This window comes from Aythya ferina, assembly GCF_964211825.1.
Source record: "Aythya ferina genome assembly, chromosome: 19".
Classification (NCBI taxonomy): domain Eukaryota; kingdom Metazoa; phylum Chordata; class Aves; order Anseriformes; family Anatidae; genus Aythya; species Aythya ferina.
The window spans coordinates 7,237,937-7,260,272 of NC_140309.1; the positions used below are offsets into that span (position 1 = coordinate 7,237,937).

The 22,336-nt window shown below is 43.4% G+C and overlaps 2 protein-coding genes and 1 long non-coding RNA gene across 14 annotated transcripts in view; 2 read left to right on the forward strand and 1 right to left on the reverse strand.

The window, feature by feature from the left end:
* Positions 1-7,356, forward strand: KCTD7 (potassium channel tetramerization domain containing 7). Its single transcript, XM_084493150.1, has 4 exons — positions 1-309; positions 1,069-1,238; positions 3,442-3,620; positions 4,145-7,356. Exons 1-4 carry the CDS (start codon positions 166-168, stop codon positions 4,519-4,521), a joined length of 870 nt encoding a protein of 289 aa, XP_084349276.1. The 5' UTR covers positions 1-165; the 3' UTR covers positions 4,522-7,356.
* On the reverse strand, positions 7,148-11,453 carry LOC311421356. Its single transcript, XR_014684820.1, has 2 exons — positions 11,338-11,453; positions 7,148-8,991 (listed from the first exon to the last, which is right to left on the reverse strand). It is a non-coding gene; the product is annotated as an uncharacterized lncRNA (long non-coding RNA).
* The window catches only part of RABGEF1 (RAB guanine nucleotide exchange factor 1), a 25,120-nt gene continuing 14,044 nt past the window's right edge, over positions 11,261-22,336 (forward strand). For 8 of the 12 annotated variants that reach the window (XM_084493135.1, XM_084493140.1, XM_084493141.1 and 5 more), the window contains exons 1-2: positions 11,363-11,876; positions 21,552-21,737. In XM_084493135.1, coding sequence (XP_084349261.1) covers positions 11,767-11,876; positions 21,552-21,737 — 296 coding nt within the window. In that variant the 5' untranslated portion in view covers positions 11,363-11,766. Of the gene's footprint in view, positions 11,877-12,321; positions 12,472-12,505; positions 12,661-21,442; positions 21,466-21,551; positions 21,738-22,336 lie in introns of those variants that run through there. The other 4 variants (XM_084493136.1, XM_084493137.1, XM_084493138.1 and 1 more) reach the window with 4 other exon arrangements.

Here is a 22,336-nt window from a genome sequence, read left to right on the forward strand (position 1 = left end):
CCTCAGGGCCCGCAGCCGCCCCCTCCCCCGGGCCGTGCCGCCCCCCGGGATGCTCCGTGCGGCCGCCGCTCCTCGGGCCCTTCCCCTCGGCCCTCCCTGAGCCTCCCGGCTCCCGTTCAGCCCGGTGCACGTCCCGTCCGCTCCCGCCGAGCCGCAGCCAGCGGGATGGTGGTTGTCACAGGGCAGGGCAGAGCCAGCCGAGACCCGGATGAGGCCATGTCGAGCTCGGAGGCGGAGGATGAGTTCCAGGAGCCGGCCACCCCCACCGCAACCCAGGCGGGAGAAGCGCTGCCGCTGCTGCCGCAGCAGGTAAGGGCGCCGGGGCTCCCAGCCCCCCGGTGGGCCCGGGGCTGCGGCACCCACAGCCCAAATTCTCCGGGATTTCCTCGTGTCCCTGCCTGCCCGGTGCCGTTCCCGTTAATTCCTCAATCCTTGAAGCCCCTGGCGGCTTGATCTGGCACCTTGGCAGCGGTACGCCCAATTTCCATCCGTGTTTGAACTTGACAGATGCAGATAGGTCTTTATTCCGGTGCCGGAGCATCTTGGGGTGTGCTGTGAAGTTCTTGGGGCCTGCTGTAAGCCCAAGGTAAAGGCAGATTCACCGAGTGCTCAGCCCAAAGGAACCGGGGCCACAGCAGCTGAGGGCAAGTCCCATGGCTGGCCTTGGAGTTTTCTGCCCCCTGCCTTTTGTTTTTATGGAAGAGGGAGGGGAGGTTGTTTTGTACTTGTTTTTTTTTTTTTTTTTTCCCCAAAAGAGCCAAAAGGAAGCATCCACACTCCTAATGAATATCTGGTATTAAAATTGTAGTGGCTATTCATGTTTCAGGCTTCCATCCTCAATGACACCATTCACTGATTACATCCAGCAGCCATCCAAAGTATTCAAGGTGTTAACCCTTGAACCTCGCTGCTTTGTGGCAGCAGGCCAGGAAGGAGGCACTTGTCAGACCAAATTGTGTCATGGCAGCAAAGACTGTGCTGTGCCCTGTGGAAGTTCTCAACTGTATGGCCTACGCGTGTCTGCAGCGCGCTCCGGGCTCGTTTCTGATGATGTGATTGCTTTTTCAGTTTCCAGAAGTTGTCCCACTAAATGTAGGAGGCACACATTTTACAACGCGACTGTCAACGCTGAGACGTTACGAGGATACAATGCTGGCGGCTATGTTCAGCGGAAGACACTATATTCCAACCGACGCCGAAGGCAGATACTTCATAGACAGAGATGGAACTTACTTTGGGTATGTGTGGTGGTGGCCTCAGCACTTTGCTTCTCAAGGGGTTGCTTAAAAAAAATAACTTTTAAAGAGAAATAAGTTTTATGTTTATTTCTTCTAGCTAAATCATATTTGCGAAGTAGGCTTTAGGAAAATGCGAATGGCATGCATCCCTGACTTCTAAACACCTCAAAGAGAAAATGAATTGCAGCATATCACAACTGAAACAATGCATTTAATTCCCAAGGGCTTAAGTTTTCCAATGGAGAAAGAGAAAACAAGTAATATTTTGAATTTGTGCACTGTCTCCTCTGGAGTATCTACTTTCAATGTATCAAAACATTCTTATGTTTTAAAAAAGAATTTATTTTACATTGCTTCCATGTGAAGCTCTTTTGTACAACAGTACTTTTCAATTAATATTACATTGTTTATGATGAAGAGGGAATGGAGGAGATGCATCTAGGTTACTTACGCTATTAAAAGAATGATGTTTTCTGTGTTTGATAGGGTATTTGTGGATATTAATCCAAGTCAAGCTGTGCAGTCCTGTGTTAAGAAGACACGTTGTCCAGAAATTGTCCAATTTAGATGCCTGACTGGTTTAAACTAGTCTACTCTGTTAAAATTGCAACGATTAGAGGAGTATTTCACTTCCTATAAAATTCCCATTATATTAAGATCTTTTTCTGTGTGTGCTGTGCCTTTAAATCATATTTTGAGTTGTTTCTAATTCTTACCATGTATCTGAATTTAGTCAAATTCATGTTTTGCTTATCAGACTGTTGCCTCTAGGTATATTATACTGCTCATTTTGAATACAGTTAGCCACATCCGTAAGTGCTGGATTTCCCCTGAACGAGAATATGCAAGGGGAAGTATTGTTTGGCTTTAACTAATGCATTTCTGAAAGTATAAATGGACAGCTAACACAGTGTCTGTGCCTCTGATGGGTTTCAACTTCCCAAGAAGAAAGAGTCGTCAAAGTATATGTGCTTTTTGGTAAGTGAATAACTTACCTTTGGAGCTCTTCAAAAATACATTATATTAAAATGTGACTGAGGAAAAAAAAAAAATGAACATGGCTTAAAGATCTTTTTAAATTATTTTTTCCTTGCTATGCCATATTCCTTCACTTTCAGGATTTGTTTTGAAACTTTGTAGCATTTGTGTAGCTTTAGCTAAATTAACCCTGATCTTACTAATACTCTACTTGTAAGATTGCCCGTGAGATTGCAGGAAATGATGTTTATCTTCGTTAGCGATGTTCATAGGTTAAGATCTTCACCCAAGGCACATTTTGCAATTTAACGTCTATTTCTTGTTTCTCCTTTGTAGACATTTCCTTAATCTCTTCATCAGAGAAGGATTGAATTATTTTCAAAGCACGTTTGGATTGTACCTTAATTTGAGGCAAAAATAGATTAAGCCACTGCAGTTATTAGAAAATAATTATTTCTTTACATTTAGCTATGTAAAAGTTCCTGCGACAGTGCTGGAAAATCAGTTCATTTCCGATGTTATTGATCTGAATTCAAAATATACCAGGAACAGAAAGCTGTGTTAAGTGCTTGCTGTGTTTGTTGACATTGTAATGAAGATTACAGCAATGCTTGTTTTACTTGATATGGTCAATAATAGTTGGTTAATGCTTATAAAATTATTTCCCTGTTAAAAATCTTGCAGCTTAAGTGTTGCAGAACCAAAAGGAAATGTTCTCTCTTTTAACTGATTATTATTTTTGATTAAACAAATGTATACGGCCCTGATACTGTGAAACGAACACCACCTTTGCAAATGCAGCATCCATTCAGCTAGAAGTTTAGTTCTGGGTGGGATAAAATGTCCATGCATTTGAAAATCAGAAAGATTATTATGTCACGGACCTAATTTTGAAATACAGTGACTACAATCTCTTTCCTGTGAAATACTGCATCCTCTTCTATTACTCCACCTTGAACTTTTTGTTAAAATGTGGTGTTCGTTTGGTGTTTTTTTTTTTTTTTTTTTTTTGAATGAGCTTTAACATTAATAGTCAAAAGGTAAAATACTTGAATTGGAGGCTTGAAAATGGCAAATGCTTTTAAAAATGTGTGCTGGAAATATAACTCAGTTACTGAAGATAAAGGATTTCTATCTCAGTAAACAATGAATACATTTCCTTTCCCACGCACAACAGTTTTGGCAGAAACTTCTTAATTAATAGTATTTTTTTCCTCTGTTTTAGAGACATACTTAACTTTCTGCGATCCGGTGACCTGCCACCAAGAGAGCGAGTGAGGTCAGTTTACAAGGAAGCTCAGTATTATTCCATAGGACCATTGCTAGACTATCTGGAGGATGTCCAGCCTCTTAAAGGAGAAAAAGTTAGACAAGCTTTCCTGGGCTTAATGCCATATTACAAAGGTAAATAAACAAAGTAGTATTGACTGTTTTCTTCGAGCATGATTTAAGTAGTATATGTGGTGTTCTCAGGCCTGCTTTCAGCCTTCAAACCAATTCCATTGTATTTTTAGAGTTTCTTATGTACCTTTCATGCTATTTAGATCCTTGAAGTTTCCACGTCAGATTTGTTCCTTCTGCATCTGAGGATGTGGATTTTTATGCTGTCTTAAAAGGGAGCAGGATCTAGGTCATAACATGCAAGGCTTACTATTGAACGAGAAGGCTTCTGTGCCTCTGCATCTGTTCTGCTAGGCCCTGCAATTGAATAATTCTGGGCATATAGTAAGGACACAGAGTTCACGTGATAACTGACATTGATTTAATTAATACAGAATGTATCTAGCTGCATGCAGCTTACACTTGCTAATACTCTACTAAGAAAAACACGTGAGACACTGCAGTAATATGTTTCACAGGGAAAAAATGCATTGCTTTTCTTTTACTGTGTGCTTCACTGTTGTTTACAATTTTTTATTGTTTTTTAGATCATTTGGAACGGATAATTGAAATAGCAAAGCTTAGAGCTATGCAAAGAAAAGCAAGGTTTGCGAAACTGAAAGTCTGTGTCTTCAAAGAGGAGATGCCCATCACTCCTTATGAATGCCCCCATTTCAATTCTTTACGTTTTGAAAGAAGTGAAAGCGAGACGAAGCTGTTTGAACATCACTGCGAAGTAGATGTATCTTTTGGACCTTGGGAGGCTGTAGCTGATGTTTATGACCTTCTGCACTGTATCGTGACAGACCTGTCTGACAGAGGGATAACTGTGGATCATCAGTGTATTGGGGTGTGTGATAAACACCTGATAAATCACTATTACTGCAAGCGTCCTATCTATGAGTTCAAGATCACTTGGTGGTGAGTTATTTTGCCCAGAGCAGTGCAGGGGATGAAGGGACTTCTGGATGACGATTGCTTTTAATATTTTTGCAACGTGTCTCTGGAAATGCATTGCTGCTAACGTATATTGGAATCAATCTGCTGAAATGTTGGCTAATGCTTAGCTGTTCAGCAAAGAGGAACCTGTTGCAGAGGTTGAGAAACCTCTGAAATGTTTAAAAACCAGCCTGAAACAAGACTGTTGGCTCAGGTACCTTAATGAGGCACAAAACAAAGTCACCTCATGGAAATTATGGAGAGGAGTGTCTAACATCTGAAAAAAATGTGCCACCTACCAGGTGGCTTTAGTATCTTAGTCTGCAAAACGGATATAACAGATCTCACCTGTGTTATTGTAAAGCCTGGGGTGCTACTAATGCTGATATAACGTGGTTGAATTTTACCCACTTAGAAATGTTTTAGTCACTACTTAAACTTGCCACTTTATAAAATTGAGTAACATCCAGCACAGAGATTCTGGAAATGTAATTTTGATGTAATAGACAACTTAAAAAAAGAGTATTCCCTATGTATTATTACTTGTGAAGATTAAGCTATATTCCTTCCTTTTTTTTTTTTTCTTAATTATGAATCTGCATTGTGAATTATAATACTATATTTCAATTGTTTCCATTGTTATAAAAAGGAACAGCAGATTTGGAATATATTCCTTAATGCTTTTAGGAATAATTACTGTTCATGGAAGACTTGTGCCTGTTTTTAGCCTTAGAAATTCTAAATGTTTACAGTATCTACAAAAAGAAGCTCTATAGAATCAGGTCATTTGCAAAGGCTTTTGGTAAATGAGAAAACTCACATATGTATGTTCCTATTAGCAGAAGTAGGAGGAATATTTAATGTATATTATTTTATTACTGACTCTTTTTACATTCTGTGATATTAAACTTTGTTCTAGAGTTAGTCAAATGACAAGTACTAACCTTTGCCTCACCTTTGGACAATTAAGTCTCATTTTCAACATTCTCGTTGACCCTTCTTGGTGTAATATCAGGATGTTTTTGGTTTTTTCAGCCTTCATATTCAAATGTACTGGTTGATGTATGGAGAAATAGCTGGGAAGTAAATTTCTTTCCATACTGGAGGAGGCAACCATTGCAGAATCGTATTCTTTTTAAAAGGTAGTTGTTGCAGTTCTGTCTATGAATAGCCATCTCCTGAAGTTCAATTACTTCATGTCCAAAACTGAAATACAGATCTAAAGATCTGAAGGTGCAGAAAACTCAAGTATTTTTCAAAAAGATCCCACTTGATGTGACCTCAAAACAAGCTTGAGGAGATAGGGAAAGTTAATGTTTGCCTAATACATTCCGTTGGATTAGTTAATCCAACAGTTTTGTTTAATTAAACTTCTGACCAAAATGCTTTTAAGAAACATGTTAATTATAATAATCAAAATTCTCAGTTACCTGAGATAATTTTTAGAATAATTATTAAAACTTTATCATAAAATTGTCTTGTAAAAACATTTTTGAAGAGGCTAATTGTTTGCATCAATTAACCTTCACACTTTTATGTTTTTAATTTAGGGATTTTTATTAAATCCTCTCTCTGAGGTAAGGACACACAGCTCTAACGATCTCATTTCAATTGTTTACTTAGGGTTGTTGTCAAGTGCTGAGCTTCAGGTCCAGAGCTTAAATTTGGAAAGGGAGTGGGGTGGAGGCAGGAAGGGGAGGAAGGCAAATGTCACGTCTGTGTATTTGTATCTTATTTTAAGTTGGATTAAACTGTTTTCTTAAATATTGGCCTTTCTGTTACAAGTCACAGGTCACTGTACTTGTATTTGACAACCTAAAATCACACGTCAAACTAACTAATAAAATCTCCCTAAACTGAGAGGAAGCTTGCATGATTTCTTTGCTACTCTGCTGGCTTCTGCTTGTTTTTGTTTTGTTTTTATTTCAGGGAGTCTTAAATTGCAAACCACAATTTCCAATAAAATGACATAAAACCTTACAGCTGAGGCTTACGAAGTTTTGGCTGTTTATATACCTCAGAGTTTCCAGCATCAGTTTATTCAGAGACCCTAATGAGAATCCCAGTTTTACTGGGATTTTACTGTTATTTTTTGCTACTTCCCATATAACTATTTACATGGGGACGTAATTCTGGTTTGAATTTCAGCACTACTTGTAGAAATGGAACACAGTCTGACTTAACAGTAGGATTTTTTGGAGGGCGGAGTTGTTCTGCTATCATAGAGAAGTTACAATAATAAAATCCCTGTTTAAATCGTTTACTATTTTTAATATGCACACACTGATATGTTTTTTTCCTGCTAATCGTTGAAAGAAGTGTGGAAGAAAGGAAGACTACCTAACCAAAACGATAAAAATCTTGGTCTGTATCAGGTGCATCTTAGTTGAAACTTTCATCCTTCATGTCCTCCAGAAGACAGAAAACATTGTGCAATATCAAAAGAAAGCATGGATTTGAGCCAACATGCTTTCACTTAGCACATACATTCTGCGTGTTGTGATTTGTACAAATTAACAATATTGTGAGTGACTACACTTGTTCTAAGCAGTCTTTGTTTACAATGGTTTAGATTATATTGCCTAATATGTATTCGTTTTTTGACAGAAACAGAAGAGTTGTGCAGGCAGATGTCAGGGGAGTATAATCTAATAACTGGTTTATATAATGTTATTGACTTATCTTTTCTTGGCATATAACGTAATTTTTGAAATTCTGCGTTTGCAACAAAAAATGTGAGTAGCTGATCTATGTTAAGATGATTGGTTTTGTATATCATGAATGCTATATAATTGTCTAATTAAACTAAATGCCTATGTAATGCTGCTTATTTATTTATTTATTTACTTCAAGAATTTATTTGTGTCTGGCTAGGCCAGAGGCTTGCTAGAACATACCTATTTCCCTGTGCTTAAATGTTGGTTTTGTTTTTTTCTCCTTACTTAAATGTTTGTGTCACTTTAATACCTATATTGCAACTTTTACATGCACACAACTCTCCAAATACCTTGTGGTTGCAAGCTGACACCATGTCCTTGGACAAATTGGCTGCGCAGGTTTCATGTCATTGAAATAACGTTGCAATGAACATCACTTTTGCAGATATTAAAAGAACAATGCATGTCAGTTCATTTAGCTGGTTCAGTGTGAAGGAAAGTTATTCTTCCTTAGATGTTCTTCCTTCTGTGTTCTGTATCCCGAGACAGGATACATGCTACTTTTGGTTCCAAAATGATGTACAGGATCACTGGTGTTAGGAATCAACTTTTTTTTCCCCTCCTACATAAGGAGTCTCAGATATTTTTCAAAGCACAGACTAAATATCTGCATTGCAGTGGTTTCCCTCCTTTTTATGACTGCAGGTGATAATGGCAGGGCTGTTTTAGGGGTACTTATTTAAAAAGTAGAACTGTTAGATATTTTTGAAGTTGCTGTGTGTATAAACACAAACTCATACACGCATTGCTTAGCGTTTTTTTTAACAGGGAGGAAAGAGAGATCTTACTATCGGCGCTTACGTTAAGCATCCTAGCCAATTTCACAGTGGAGTAGATACTCCTGCACTAATTTTACATTTGTAAAATGGGAAGGATGCCTACTTGTCATTGTAAAACACTCATGAAAAGATGTTTGTGTGGTGTTCTGTGGTCAGTGTTTACATAATCATCCACTTAACAGCTGTTGATTTCAAGAGTTGAAAAATTATGTTGTTTCTACTTGCTCTGTGTAGTCAGCCGAAAGACTTGTTGCTGAACTTCTGTCCTCCTTGGAGGGAAATGAAAGTGCTAGGAACTTTGTCTGGGAAGCTTTGGAGCTATTTACAGGTTCTCTCTTGTTTCCTGATACAAGTTTTCTTCTGAAACTGCTGGATATTTTTAAAGCTGATTTTTAACTCAATCCTGTAAGCAAGGATCAGTTTCTGCATTTATGAGTTTTTTGTTTGTTTGTTTGTTTTTTGGTTTGTTTTGGGGCTTTTCAAGTTTCCATTATCTGAACTGCAAAAGTAGTAAGACTTCTACAAAGCCTTACTATGGGTTTTTAAATTGTAGAAGTCTGCCTGGGAGACACCATGATGTAGTGTATACAAACACATGTATTTGTTAATGTGCGTATTTTGGGGATTTTGTTGGGTTTGTTCAGTTCTGTAACACTCTTTCCTGAATGGGAATTAAGGATTAAGTTCAATCAGGTATCTGGTGAGCCTGCTCATGCCTTCAATGTCCCCTGCGCTCATTTTGTGAAATCCCTCATCCCAGAGGTGTTCAATATATGAAAAAGTAAAGGCTATCACGGTTAGAGGAGAATCAAGGATCCTCCCTGATTCTCAGCATGAGTCCTTTAGGAATAAGTACCTGTTGATGCAATTGCAGCCTCCATTCTTCTGCTCTGCTCTGGTGTGTCTGGCTTCAGCAGCACAGCCAAGTCGTCACAGGGTTGGACCTTGCTGGCCTGAGTCCTTGAAGGCAAATGTCAAAGACTTTGTCATGTGAGAAATGCATAAGATTTTGAGATTTGCATAAGCACAAAATCTGACCTTTACTGAGGTGGTTGTTAACATTCCAGCAAACTTTGAAGGGTTTTGATATTTTAAATTGTTCTAACTGATAGCTTTGTTAAGCGGTAATCTGTTTTGAGCCATATCGTTCCAATGTATGCATTGTGTAAGGCAGAGATACTTGGCCAGTTCTTTTATTGATGGTGCTCAGCGTATCTGTGTTTTCCTCCTGGAATCTGAAGCCGAGTGAGATTGTATTCAGGCCTGGGGCAGTGATCAGCAGCTTGTTTCAAGCGGATCATGTGCATTGAGCACGTGTGCTGCTTGTCGCGCAAATGAAAGCGGGAAGGAATCAGTTCTGCAGTGTTATTTCCCCAGGGACAAACCTCACCAGCTCTGTAGGAGTAAGTCAGTCGGGTCCTGCTCTGCACTTTCCCACATCTCCATTTTTGGGATGAACTCTAAGAGGCATGAGGAGATGAGGTGTCTAGCTTGAAGATTCACAATGAGATAAGGACTCTGACTGGATTCCCCCTTGGCCCCTTCCCCTTTCTGTAACCGTTAAGATGTACAATTCCGTGTGCAGAAAATCTGCTACTTCTCTCTGCTGCAGCCTGGGATTTTTTTTCTAGGTGAATACCCAGTCTGTCCTAACCTTCAGGATTTTTTTTAGTATTACAATATCGTGACTGATAGTTGCTAAAGAATCAGTGAAAATCGTATTACTGACAAACATTTTCTAACTTCATTTAACTTGTGTGAACCCTGGCAGTCTTCCGGCCCAACTTTATTATCACTGCTCATTCTTGTTCATAGATGACCTGGAACAAGTGACATGATGGAGAGAATGATGGAAATGCCAACAGGGAAAGTCTCAGAGCCAATCGTTTGCATTGTGCAGAATATATATATATGTGTATATATTTCACTTTATTTTAGCTCGTGTGCTGTGTGAAACAGAGGAGCATTCATCACCATTTATGTGAGGTCAGTCAGAGGCTCCAGTCCCTCCAGAAATTTGGCCAGCCTTGACTGTGTTCTTCCAGTCTTTATGTGTAAGTTCGTTGTATTGAGATATCTCAAGTTAAGTTTGGGGCAAAAATCAGTGGCTGTGGGGTTTGAACTGGGAGCGACAGCAGTGACCAGTGAGGTGGCTGCTGGGTCACGCTATTGGAATTTCAGCATTGTTGTTTAGAGGTCTGAGGACCTTTGAGCCACACCTTATGCACCGTATCTTTCTTTTGTGCGTGGGTGGCAAAGTATTGATCAAGTCTGGGACACATCTGCCTAGAGATAAGAGAATACTTAGGAGCAAAGAATGTAGAAAGACGGTCTCGTCGTTCATCATAAATCTCGGACATGATGTTGCTTCTTTCACTTTCTTAATTTTTATAACTACTTTGCTCCTTACCTTGTGTAGCCCTCGCTAGCTTGACATAATGATTGGTATTGCTGAACCTTGGGGTTACACTGACCTCTGGTTATTTGTAGGTAAACAATTGTAAATGTTTTCAGGTTGTTGACATATGGCAGAGAGGAAGCAGGACAGTTCTGAATTTAGGCTATAGAATCATAATTTAATTTAAAAACCAAAAACCCTCTAGTCTCTTAATCTTTCTGCAAATAAGCTATTTTTTGGGGGGTAATCGTTCTGTTATTCTGATCTTTATGTACTCCTTTTACTGAAAATTGCTTTCCAGAACAGCAGTTCATACTAAGTTTGTGTAAGTAAAATGAGTAAAAGTTTACCTCTACTTTCACTGTTTTATAAATTGATTTTGTTTTGCTGAATTGTATGTCTCTAAGCTTTGTAACCTTTTATGCCTTTGAAAATCCAGCCTAGATGCCAACGATTAGAGTTTGGAATTACCTCCAAATGTCTTTTATTTTTAAATAAGTTGCGGTGTGAAGTTTAATATTGTGGGTACTGTAGTATTTTATTTTTTACTACACTTGGCTTTTCAGTTCAGGTAATATATTTTAAATAAAAACCAGACTAGATAAAGAAGACAAATGTTTGTGTTGTGCAATAAAAGTGAATTATACTGAAAATGGTTGGAATCTGGCTAACCTGGTCTGCAGCTACTGCACTCCCTCTCCTTGCATTCTGTGATTTGAGTTTGCCTTGCATGACTGCAAGTGATAATTAAGACAGCAGCCTCCCTCCCAAGCTTTTCTTAATGGCACCAGCCAGTAACTTGTTCATCAGCACTTCCTTAACAGATGGCACTTATGCAGTCTGCTGGCTGCCCGGGGAGTCTGACTGGTATGAGATAATTTGAGTTCTACTTCCTTCCCCATACCCACCCATGCGTGCGAGACACCGCAGAGAAGGTCCAAGTAGCCATCCCTACTTGTGCCATGCTCTGAAAGAAAGTTGAGTTCCTGGACTTGTTTGGCTGGCTGCGTTCAGAAGTGTTCTCCCTCCGTTTCTGAAGTAACTGAGCTGCCCTTTTTCTTGCTGCCTGTTTGTCCTTCCGAGGTGAGACCTGCTTTCGCAACTGGATTTCTCTGCTGAATGGGGAAAAAACACGCCAAGTGACAGCACTGAGTAAACGAGAAGGGAAAGAGGAATAAGTTTTAAATAGCAGCAGCTCTTTCTCTTTCTGCTGCAGTCAGCATAAGTGCACACCCCATGGCATTCGTGGGAGCAGTCTGAGCTGGAAAAAAATCAGTTTTGATTCAAAAGCAAGGCGGCTGTCGGGCGCTGGTTTGCTGTGGCTGAGAGGAGAAGGGATGGCGCTGCGCGGCGCAGAGGAAGGAGTGCAAGAGGAGAATTTGAGGAGGACGTTGGAGCCCCGCAAGGATGCAGCTCTCTTCCTAGCTCCAGCTCGCGTGGGACACAGGTGCTGTGAAGGGTCCCTGAGGTGCTGCCTGATGTCCTGTCCTTGCCTTCGTGCTCACCACGCAGCTAACAAAACATCAGCCTTTCCCTGGACTGTGTCTCCCGGCCCTGTGGTGCTTAGGGCCATGGCTTAGCGGGTGACACTGGTGGCCAGGGGGACGGTTGGAGCAGCTGATCTTGGATTTCTCTTCCACCCTTAACGTGATTCTACGATATAGGACGATACTCTACGATATAGGGCGATACTCTATGATATAGGGCGATATTCTCCGATAAGTGCGATTCCAACCCTTGGGCTGAGGCGGCTGCTGCTCAGGAGCCTCAAACACCCCACCTTTCCCTCCCCCTTTCCTCCTACGACCTTGCTTCTCCATCCTCACCCCTTTTCGTCCCCAAATCCCCTCTCCCTGCCCCTCCTGCCCCTCACCGGGGCCGAGCCCCGGAGCCTCCTCAGCGGGGCCCGGCCCAGGAAGCGACGTCCCCGCTCTTCCGTGGGCGGCCGCTGCGGGGAAGGAGGTGCCGGGCCCGGCCGGGGCCGCTTCGGGCCGAGGGGAGCGGAGCAACGCGGCGGGACCCGGGGAGGGCCCCGGCAACCGGTGAGACCCAGCCCGGGCCCTGAGGGGACCGGGACCGGCCCTGGGGAGCCCCCCCGGTGCTGGTCAGGGCGATGCCACCGGGCTGAGGGGCGCAGGGCCCTGCTTCCCTCCCCGTGCGGCTCCTAAGGCTCAGCCGCTCTTAGAATCTCTCTCTTTTTTATTTTTTTTTCCCAATTTTTCTTTCCGTGGGTACGGTTCAGTCATCTCGTTTTTCTTTTCCGTGCGTGCGCTGTGGTGGTTGGGGTGGGGAGGCGTCGCCGGTAACTTTTGCAGCTCGGCCCCCGCCGCCTGTTCCCCCTTTCCCTGGTGGATCGAGGGGGTTTTGGCTCTTTGCTTGTAAGTTGGACAGCTTCTTTTAAAACCAAATCCGTTCAACTCAAGCCAAGCGGAGTTTGCAGGGCACGTCGGATGCCAAGCAGCGCGTTTCGGGTGCTTTTGTGGGTGTCCGTCGTCGTCCGAGCACCCCGGGTAGCGACCAAGTCATCGCCTTGAAGCAACGCGTCCGTATCACCCAAAAGGGTGTGAAACACTGGGAGATGAAACACTGGAAATCGAAATACTGGGAGGTGAAACACTGGGAGACGAAATACTGGAAGATGAGTGACGAGCCTGAAGTAACCAAAGTGCTCACGGGGGTGTGGTTCGACGCCGGTGTATTAATTTTGCTTGGGCTGCCCTTGTTGGGTGCTGTCAGCGCTGTGACGGGCACTGAGTCAGCTGGGAGGGTTGTTGGAGGCAAAACCAGCCCGTTCCTTTGGGCTGAGTGGGGTATGGGATGTTTTTGGGGGAAGTTTTGGGAGCAGGGTGCGTTACGGCAGTTGTGCTTTGCAGCTGTTACTGACGAGGCCCCGCTGTACCGGTCTGCTTGGCTCTTGTAGTTGTGAAACTGTTCATGAAGTGGTGCTTTGGGCTGGCAGCGCCTGATGTTGGTGCTCGGGGCAGTGTGCTGAGCACCTCCTGGTCTTCTGGAGCTACCTGGGGCTCCTTCTGGACATGATTACATTGTGTTTTTTTTTCAGGGAGAGGATTAGGAAGAGAATCATAGCTCAAACGGGTGTTTTGCTGACCCAAAAAAACCCTCAAACAACGCACAATGGAAGAATAGGAATATAAGGCTAATTACGCTAATTCCTGAGATCACTTTACACCACAAACAACAGGCACCTGAGATGCCTTGAAGTATTTTGTTGAGGGTGCAGTGAGCTTGCTTTTTAATCTGCACCCAGGTGAGTGTGGTTGATGTTGGCAGAATGAGCAAAGCCTGTAGGAGCTGCTAGCTGCTACCCCTGAGGAGGTTTTAGAAGTTCTAGGTAATCCTCTTCTAATTTGAATTCCAAGTCAGGCTGTACAAGGTGATTTTTGGATGTTTCTTGTGACTTCGTTTAGAAATGCAGGTGTGAGCCATGTGTAGGTGGGGAGATGTAGGCTGTTAATTCATCAGTCCACGCTACTCCTGGCAGAGCAGTTATTAAGAATCTGATGTGGACAAATAAAATTGTAGCCTGAGGTCTGTATTGACGTTGGAGGGGGGAATACTCTTTGTCCAGTCTTTAGTTAGTGAACTGACTTTCAGATTGTGAGCAGTGTGGGTTGTTGGAGCCTCCTGACCATTAGGCTCCTGACATTTGAAGCAGTGGTTGCAATTTCCCCTGCCAAATTACAGTACAAGACTGTGGTCATTTCCAGGTTGAGCTCTTTGTCCGTAAATACAGTTAACAACTATTTCTTTTCTCTAGAACATTAGTCAACAACCTGTGCTGTGTATACTAGGAAGCAAATGTTATAGCTGAAGTTTCTTAGTTGCAAGAAAGATGCATGCTAAATTTGTGAAGACTCATGCAATCTCTTCTCCAAAGAGAGCTCCTCTGTTTCTTTCCTAATTCTTAGCTTGTCCAATGGCTTTTGTATTTTCTGTCAGTGACTCTTAGATCATCCTCGCCCCACCCTTTCCTTTGGAGGAAACCAGCTCATGTTTAATTAGCTTTCTGTTAATTACACACTTGAATGTTTAAGGTTGCGTGTGAGTCACGACTATTTCAACACTTACCTGGCTCTGAAGGACGTTGTGGCATTTGGGTCGATGGGTGTTCTTTGCATTAAATACTTGGCTGATGGAAGAGAGTAGGATGGCTCTCTGGGTAATTTGCAAGTTGGTGTTTCAGGGTGTTTGCTTTCAGATATTTCACTTAAAAGAATCATCTGCTTCTTCAGTTACCAGTGCTGGTAGTGTTTTGTACCATTTAGCTAGAAAAGATGCTTTCTTTGGCTTTTAAGATAAGGCAATTTATCTGTTTATGATCACTTTCATTTGGGATGCTGCAGTAGCTTCTAAAATCGATGTGTTATTTTTCCACAGCCCGGATGTCCAGTTGTTAGAGACCTTAACCCAGTCCCACCCCTCTGTTTCGATGCCCTTCCTAGGTTTCCTTTGTAAGCTTATTTTCAGGGACTGAGCTTCCATCCAGCTTCAGGAGGGACTTGCTCCTCTCTTGATCAGATGGGAAGTACGGTGCTGTTCAGCCACCTGAATTATGCATTTGGAGACTGCCCCAGCTTTGCTGCTTCTCCTGCTCTAAAATCCCATGCCTGGGTTGGCCATAAATGGGTAGTTTCAGCGGGTGATGCTGTACCAGCCATGCAGAGAATGCTCTTTGGAGCACTTGGATGTTTTTTTAATGAGAAGAATTACTACGAGTTGTTCATTAAGTTCTCTGAAGGCTTAAACTCGGAGAGCCAAATAGCATTTGCTTCAGTCCAGGGGACAGACGGGTGTAGATCGCTGCTATGAGTTGTGCCAAGGTTTTTTTTGAGAAGACTCCATTTCAAGAAACAGAGTAAAGTGATGGGAAAAAACAAGGAGGAATTCAGATGTCAGGAGACAGCGTTCTTTATTTTTTATTACTTTAAAATGCTCATGTTCTGCTCAAAAGAGCAGCAGGCTGAACTATGCAAGCCCAAGGCAGTCTCATACCTTGTGCCAGACTGCCTGAGTCTGTTGTGTGAGGTCTTCTCCTGGTTACAGATGTATTTTAATGAACTTTGGTACCAAAACTGAAACTTGCTTACAGAGCACTTGTACAAAGCCACTGCTTTTATTTGCAGGGTTTGCACGCAGAGTTATTTAGAAGCTGTGTTTCACAGCCCATAGTAATTATATGTTGTCTTGCAATTGCATCTTAATAAAGGCACCTGTAGGTTGAGACCCCCGCATGATAAGTGAGCCTTTTCAACCAGCTCTTCCATCAGAGGTGACCTAAGCAATCCAGGACTAATAAATAGTGTATGAATAATTCAATAACTTGTTCTTCTGGCAGTGATGCGGTCTGCATGGACAATAAAGGTATCTGCTTGCCTCCTGAGGCTCTGGGAATTAAGGTAGGTGCACATTAGAAAGGAACAAGAAAAACAAGGCAGTGGTGGCAGACCTAAAGATAAAGCCATGCTGCTTCCAAGCCTTATTGCACAAACAGTGCTTTTCCTAAAGCCAAAGCTATGCCTGCAGCCTCTGCAAACCCCAAAGTGTTCTGAAAATTATCTTAGGTTCATTGCTGAAAAGAACGTGTTACATAAGTGCAGTCTTTCATGTGTGCATTAAATCAGTTCTTGGTGACAGCTCCTGTTTGGATGAGAGGTGCCCCTTCTTTGTTTTACAGCGAGGCTAGGAATGCGCTCGCTCTTTGCTGTCAGTTTGATGCCTGCTTGAAGACTTGTGCTATGAATTTTTCCAGCTATTTTGCAAGCTGCTCTGTGTAGAATACTGGGTTATAGCCTCTCGCTGTTGCTGAGAGCCGTGAGCCTGACATGAAAGGTGCAGCGTCGTGGAGTGTTGCTTGCTGCTACTTCTGTGCCCTCTATGGCATACCGGCAAGATGGCCTGAGGATTTATGGCCTTATAATTGACAGAGAGCGTACTTTTGGGAATCTAAATGGTAGGATTGTTTGATGTAACTGGCCTAGAATCAAGGCATCGTGTGATTATCAAGTGCCTGCAAACTTCTGAGCTCTCTTCTTATCCTATGAGTTGGGAAGCAGCTGATGGGGAAGGTTGTGCCCGTAGTCCCGGGGGGGTGCGATGGCAGATCATCAGAGAAATGAGGTGGAATAACACCTGGCTGCATAATTCAGTGCCGGTGCAGCCTGGTTCCTTCTGCATCGGTGGTTTTACGCAGCAGCAAACCAGACGCCAGTGGCCGGGCATCCAGCCTGGCGTGCTCAGGACTGGATCCTCGAGAGGTGGAAGGTGAGCTGTAAGCGTGGTGCTGCACTTTGCTGGCTGTCGTAGGGTGCGTTCGGGTGCTTGTGGGTATTTCCCAGCCTGTGTAGGTTGTAGATTGCAGGTTGCAGATGTTGCCTAAAGACGAAACGCTTTGATAAAATCCCTTTGTAGGTTTAGATGTCTCTGTAGTGCTTGCCATGAGAGACTTGGGCTCCTGAGGCCTGAAACTGAAAATCCTTGGAGGTTGGAACGTGTTTTATTGAGCACCCACACTCAATGAAAACTGTCTTGGTTCAGGTCAACAGAAAAGATTTTGTAACAACACAAAGCCCCCTTCCAAACAACCTCAATGCTTTGGTTCTTTTTCTCCTATGGTACTTGTACCAAAATACGTTCCCTGTGTCATGCTTGTCCTGTGTCTGCCTAAGTAAATCTTCATAGATAGACCGAGCTGTGTGACTTCGGAAAGTGATGTGGCTGTGGGCCAGCAGCATGTTGCAGAAGAGTTGGTTTTTCTGGTTTTGGCTCACACGTCTGCTTCTGTGCCTGCAGTAACCGAATCCCTGTATTGTTTCCCCAGACGTTTTTCACTTGCAGCTATGACAAAGTCATGGAGGAACTGCTGGGCAAACAGCTGGCTTATCCCCCGTGAATGATGTGTTTCCATTTTCTGAAGAAAGCTGCGGTTCTCTGGATATTCTCTTGGATGCCAAACTTGGCAGGAGGCACCTGGGGGTGTGAGGAAGTGCTGGGAAACCTCCGAGCTGGTATCGCACGCCTCTCAAAACACTTGCTCAAAGTATGTGAGTGCTCAAAGTCCTACTGAATAAAAGGAAAAAATTAAATGAGTTTAGGAATAATAATATAAAACTGTATTGATGGGAAGATGTATAAATTTTAGAACGAATTGCATTAAAGGAAGTAAAAAGCTATGTCTGAATTAAACCGTACCATCTTCTTATGGACTGGGCACTCTAACAAAAGTATGCAAGGATGCTGATGAGAAGGCTGCGCAGGGAGATCCTTCTGACCTTTCAGATCTCCCTTTCAGACCTTTGATGTGCAAGTCTTCAATCCACCCAGCGTGACTGGTGTCTTGTGCTTCATCCACCAGTGGTGCACGAGGGTCCGGGTGTTGGGCACGTGTCCAGCGACCCCCTCGGGCACACGTGGTCCTGCTGGGGGCAGTTCAAAGACTGTGGGCATGGCGAGCAGCTGGGCCTTTCTCCATTTCCAGTGTCAGAGGAAAACGGAAGGGCAGAAGCTTTTACTTGCAAATAAGGAACATGGGGAAAAGGATTTTACAGACTTTTGTTTTAGCATCAGAGAGGTGATGCTAATTAACATGGATGTGAATCTTTGAGGGGTCTAGTACCAGCACAGAAAATTCTCTGACGTGGTATTTATGAGGAAATCTGTAAGAAGCTGTCACTTCTGCTTTCCCTGACTACATTCACAGCTGAACAATTTGCATTTTTTGAGCAAAGCAGCTTGTGAGTACAAATAAGCCATTTATACAGGCGTTTGCTCCTGGGAGGGAGGAGCAGTGCTTCTTGCAGCTGTTGAGAAGTTTTATTTGGGCTGCAGGAGCTGCAACAAGGATGCTTGGAGCAGGGCATCTCTCCAGATTGTGTAACTTCAGCTATCATCTTCTGGTACTTGGATCCTTCTTGATTATTAGCATTATTAATAGAGCCTGACTCGAGGAGAACCCCACATTTGTTCTTTTTTTTGGGTTATGAGCTGAGCTTTGGGTAGTTGATACATTCAGGGTGTGAATGCAAATAAAAGGTCTGGCCATGCAAATCCATCGAGGAGCTGGGCTTTGGATACAGAACAATGCACCTTTAGTTGGAGAAGGAAGGAGAGATGGGAACAGAAGGAGGAGAAGAAACTTCTGAGGACCCCAAATGCTCTAAAAAAAAACCCAACAAACACTTTTAGGAATGACAGATCTTTCGTTTGCAAGAAAGCTGACCTGGGGTGGATTGTTTAGATTAACTCCTGGGGTTCAGTTTATTAAAATGTAAATGCTGCCATGTGAAACGCGGCTGTGAACCCTTTCTGTCTTTAAAGGAAAAAGTCGTGGCTCTGAGTGCAGCATGTGACTTCTGCACATCGATTCAGCGTGACCTCCTTTGTCCTGCCTCCCAGCCTGATGTAACTGCAACTGGAAATACTTGAGGGGAAGAAAAAGAACAGCTCGTTTTCTGGTGGCTTGGCTTCGTGGCTCCTTGCAAACCTCTCCAGAAAGAATACAAAAAAAAAACAAATCTCGTTACCAAGAGACCTGCTTCGCTCCCTCCTGTGCAAGCTGCTGAGCTGTGCCACTGAGCAGAACCAAATTTTTCATTCTGGTGGGGTCAGCAGGATGCCAGAGGTGGTCGTGACACCAGGATGTGGTTGAAGCCCTGTGGATATTGAAAGCTGACGTGTGTGTGTGTCAGTGGAGGGACAGGAAAGTGCCCAAGTGGCATAGAAGCCGGGGTATGCTGCCGAGCTGTCAAAAAGCTGGGTGTCGATGTGGGTTTAGGCAAGAAGATTTTGTTCCAGTCCTTTCCTTTTCCAGAAATCCAAGTGCCCAAAGCACAGTGCTTTTCGTTAAGTATAGCAAATATCTCGGTTATGGTACCGGGTGACAGAATCCAGTTGCAAAACTGTCGTGACTTTGACCCTTTTAGTGGGTGATAGGATCTGAGAGAGCGTTTCCTTGCGTGATAGGGATCAGTGTAAAATCTCTCTGAACTTTGTGTTATGAAAAGGGTTTTATCTGCCATGTCTTCATAGCTCTCTGGCATTTATAACTGAGACATCCAGGCTCGTCAGCTTTGCTGTGAGTATGGAAAACTGTGCAGTTTTTATCTCAGGCAAGAGAAGGCTTTAATCAAAATGCTGCTGCAGCTTCTGTTCTGGGAAGCTGTCCCACTAACCCGCAGGTCAGGAACAATTGTGGAAATTGCAATCCTTCACTTCCCTGTTCTTTTCAAAATTTTTTACAGAGGCTGTGTGTGGTGCTCTGAGAAAGGGCTGCGCTGCCAGATACTGATGATGTGCAATTCCCATCCCGTTACTCCATTTAGCTTCAGGTTGTGCCACTGACAAAAATTTGATTGCTAATTTCTGGTGCCTGATGGACCGTCAGTCCGCAGTTCTGTATGTCGTCATCAACGTGAACACCTCATTTGAGGAATCAGAAAATGAAAATAGCACAGAAACAAGGATTTTTTGGAAGGCAGTGAGGGAAATAAAGCGCTAAAACTTAAATTGTAGTGTTTTTCTAACCTAAGTCTACAACAAAACTATTTTTAAGCTTATTTTTAGAAACACATTACTTTTTTCAAAGATAAAGATGTTAGAGGAGGGAGCCTTAATACTTATGTAGATGAGATGGAATATTTAATTTGTTCCTCCTTCGGAGAAAATCATACGTTTCCCGTTACTTAAAATAGCTTGTTTAGATCAACGGAGAATGTTTAACGCTATCAGCCTCTTCAATTAATTGATCATATAGGATTCAGCATGGAATAAAATTGCTGTCGTAGAGTGGAAAACTGTCTTTGGCAGTGGCAGTTGTGCATCTCACTGCTGTCCTCTGCTGAATGGCCCCAGGAAGGACTGGGGGCCCTTTCCAAGGCTGTCGAGCAGCCGAGCTCCCAGGTGTGAGTGACCTTTGCTGGGCAGAAATGCCAAAAAGCAGAGGACTGCGTTCTTCAAGCATATGGACTTCAGGGTTCGCTTGGGGAGAAACGAGATTGCTCTGACAGCTACCAATGTTCTTTATTTTAAGGAGATGACTTTTCATCTTGCTTTTCACACGTGGCACCTGAAGGAACCTGAGCTCACCTTCCCTCGGTGACAGCAGGAGGGGAGCAGGTCCCAGGGACGCCTTCGCTAGTGAATCCAGGAGCAAGAACCTGAACTGCCAAGATGCCTTCCTCAACTTATGCAAAGAGCACTTTAGAGGATCCAGGGGTGAAAAGGGGCTGAGTATGGGGCCAGACCTGCCCTCCTGCACCCCGTGGTGTTTGTTCTAGTGTCTGTGTATGTCAGTAGTGTGATCCCGGTGCCGGTGTCTTCATGTGCACACCTGAAACTCGCAGGTGATCCTGCACTGCTGTTATCATGAAATGAATCCAGCGTTTACAACTGGCACCAAGGAGCTGGAATGCCCTTGGGAACAAGCTGGCACGTGGGCTGGCTTCTGTCGAGTAAAAAAAAAGAAAGGGGAGGGCTGGGTGGTGTAAAAACAGTGTTTTTGTTGTGGTCACTATGGGAATTCTGTAGGGCTGGGTGCAGACGCGTAGCTTAACCCTGCGGTAACCTGAGCACTGTGTGAAATGGAGATGCACCTCATCCATGTTAACATACCCTGCTGGGATCCTTCCCTGTGCTCTGAAGACACATCCCATGGAGCCAAAGATGCCTTCGCTGAGCTCTCACCGGTTTTGCCCTTCGTGCAAACAGCCTGGGTGCAAAGCTATTTACGCTTTGCCTTACCGAGTCCTCTTTGGGGATGGCAGCTCTGTGTTTCTTCTTTCCTCTGCTGCTTTGTCCCTGCGTGGCTGTCAGAACAGCGTGTGGGTGAGCTCAGAGACGCGTGCCATCACCGGACGGATGGCAGTGCTGGGCTGTTCTCCCGGCCAGCTGCTGAGCCCTGTTTGCAGGTCACAGCCATGCAAACGTATGCTAATGCTGCGGCTGCGTGCTTATGTAACTGCCCTTCCTCCTCTGGAATTTCCCGTGTCACCATGGGACTGACTGCTCAATAATTAAAGCAGGTGACTGCTTTCTAAGAGAGGAGCCTTCAAACGGCGGGCTGTTAGCTAGCAGGTTTCTGGCTTTTAACCCTTTTCTCTTTAAACAGGAGGAAAATGAACCTGAAATCTGAACGCAGAGGAATTCACGTTGATCAGTCGGAGCTCCTGTGCAAGAAGGGATGTGGTTACTATGGCAATCCTGCTTGGCAGGGCTTTTGCTCCAAGTGCTGGAGAGAGGAATACCATAAGGCCAGGCAGAAACAGATTCAAGAGGATTGGGAGCTGGCAGAGCGGTAAAGAGCCCTCTTTATGCCTTCGTCTTTCACAGTAGGCTGACTCTACTAAATACTATTCCTGTCTCATGTTTTCTAGTCCTACTTGGCTCAGTTTCATCATCAGTGCTCAAATTTGACCTTTCCAGCAAGAATTAAAGTCGTCTTTTTGATGCAGAAATTAATTTTTATGACATTCTAATTTAAGACGTTTCAAAAGAAAGCCTGAAGTAACAAATGTAAACACCCCCCCAACCTCTCAACAAATACTTTGACCTATTTGCATACTGAAATCTGTAATTCTGACTAGCAGTTGGAAGGGTCAAAGTGACAATTTTGATTAAAATCCCTCTGCCTCTGGAGATGGCAGTTATTGTGTCTTGAATACAGCCAGCATGGTGGTTTTATGTTTCAGCTACTGCTTAAAAAACTAATTTTAGTCTCAGCTGTGGTCATTCAACAGACTTCAGGGTTAAACCCAAAGGCATCCAAGCTTTAGCTTTAATAACTGAAGCAATTTTTCTAAGCATGTGTTTTCTGCAAAATGGTTTAGTTTTTCTAGTGTGATAAATATCTGACTCTGAAATTGGGAGTTGAGAGAAATCTATGCTTGGCTGAGA

Coding starts and splice junctions, on each gene's coding strand:
- KCTD7 (XM_084493150.1), top strand. CDS start 166: ATGGTGGTTGTCACAGGGCAGGGCAGAGCCAGCCGAGACCCGGATGAG. Junction 1,239..3,441: donor AGAGATGGAACTTACTTTGG/GTATGTGTGGTG, acceptor CCTCTGTTTTAG/AGACATACTTAACTTTCTGC. Junction 3,621..4,144: donor CTTAATGCCATATTACAAAG/GTAAATAAACAA, acceptor ATTGTTTTTTAG/ATCATTTGGAACGGATAATT.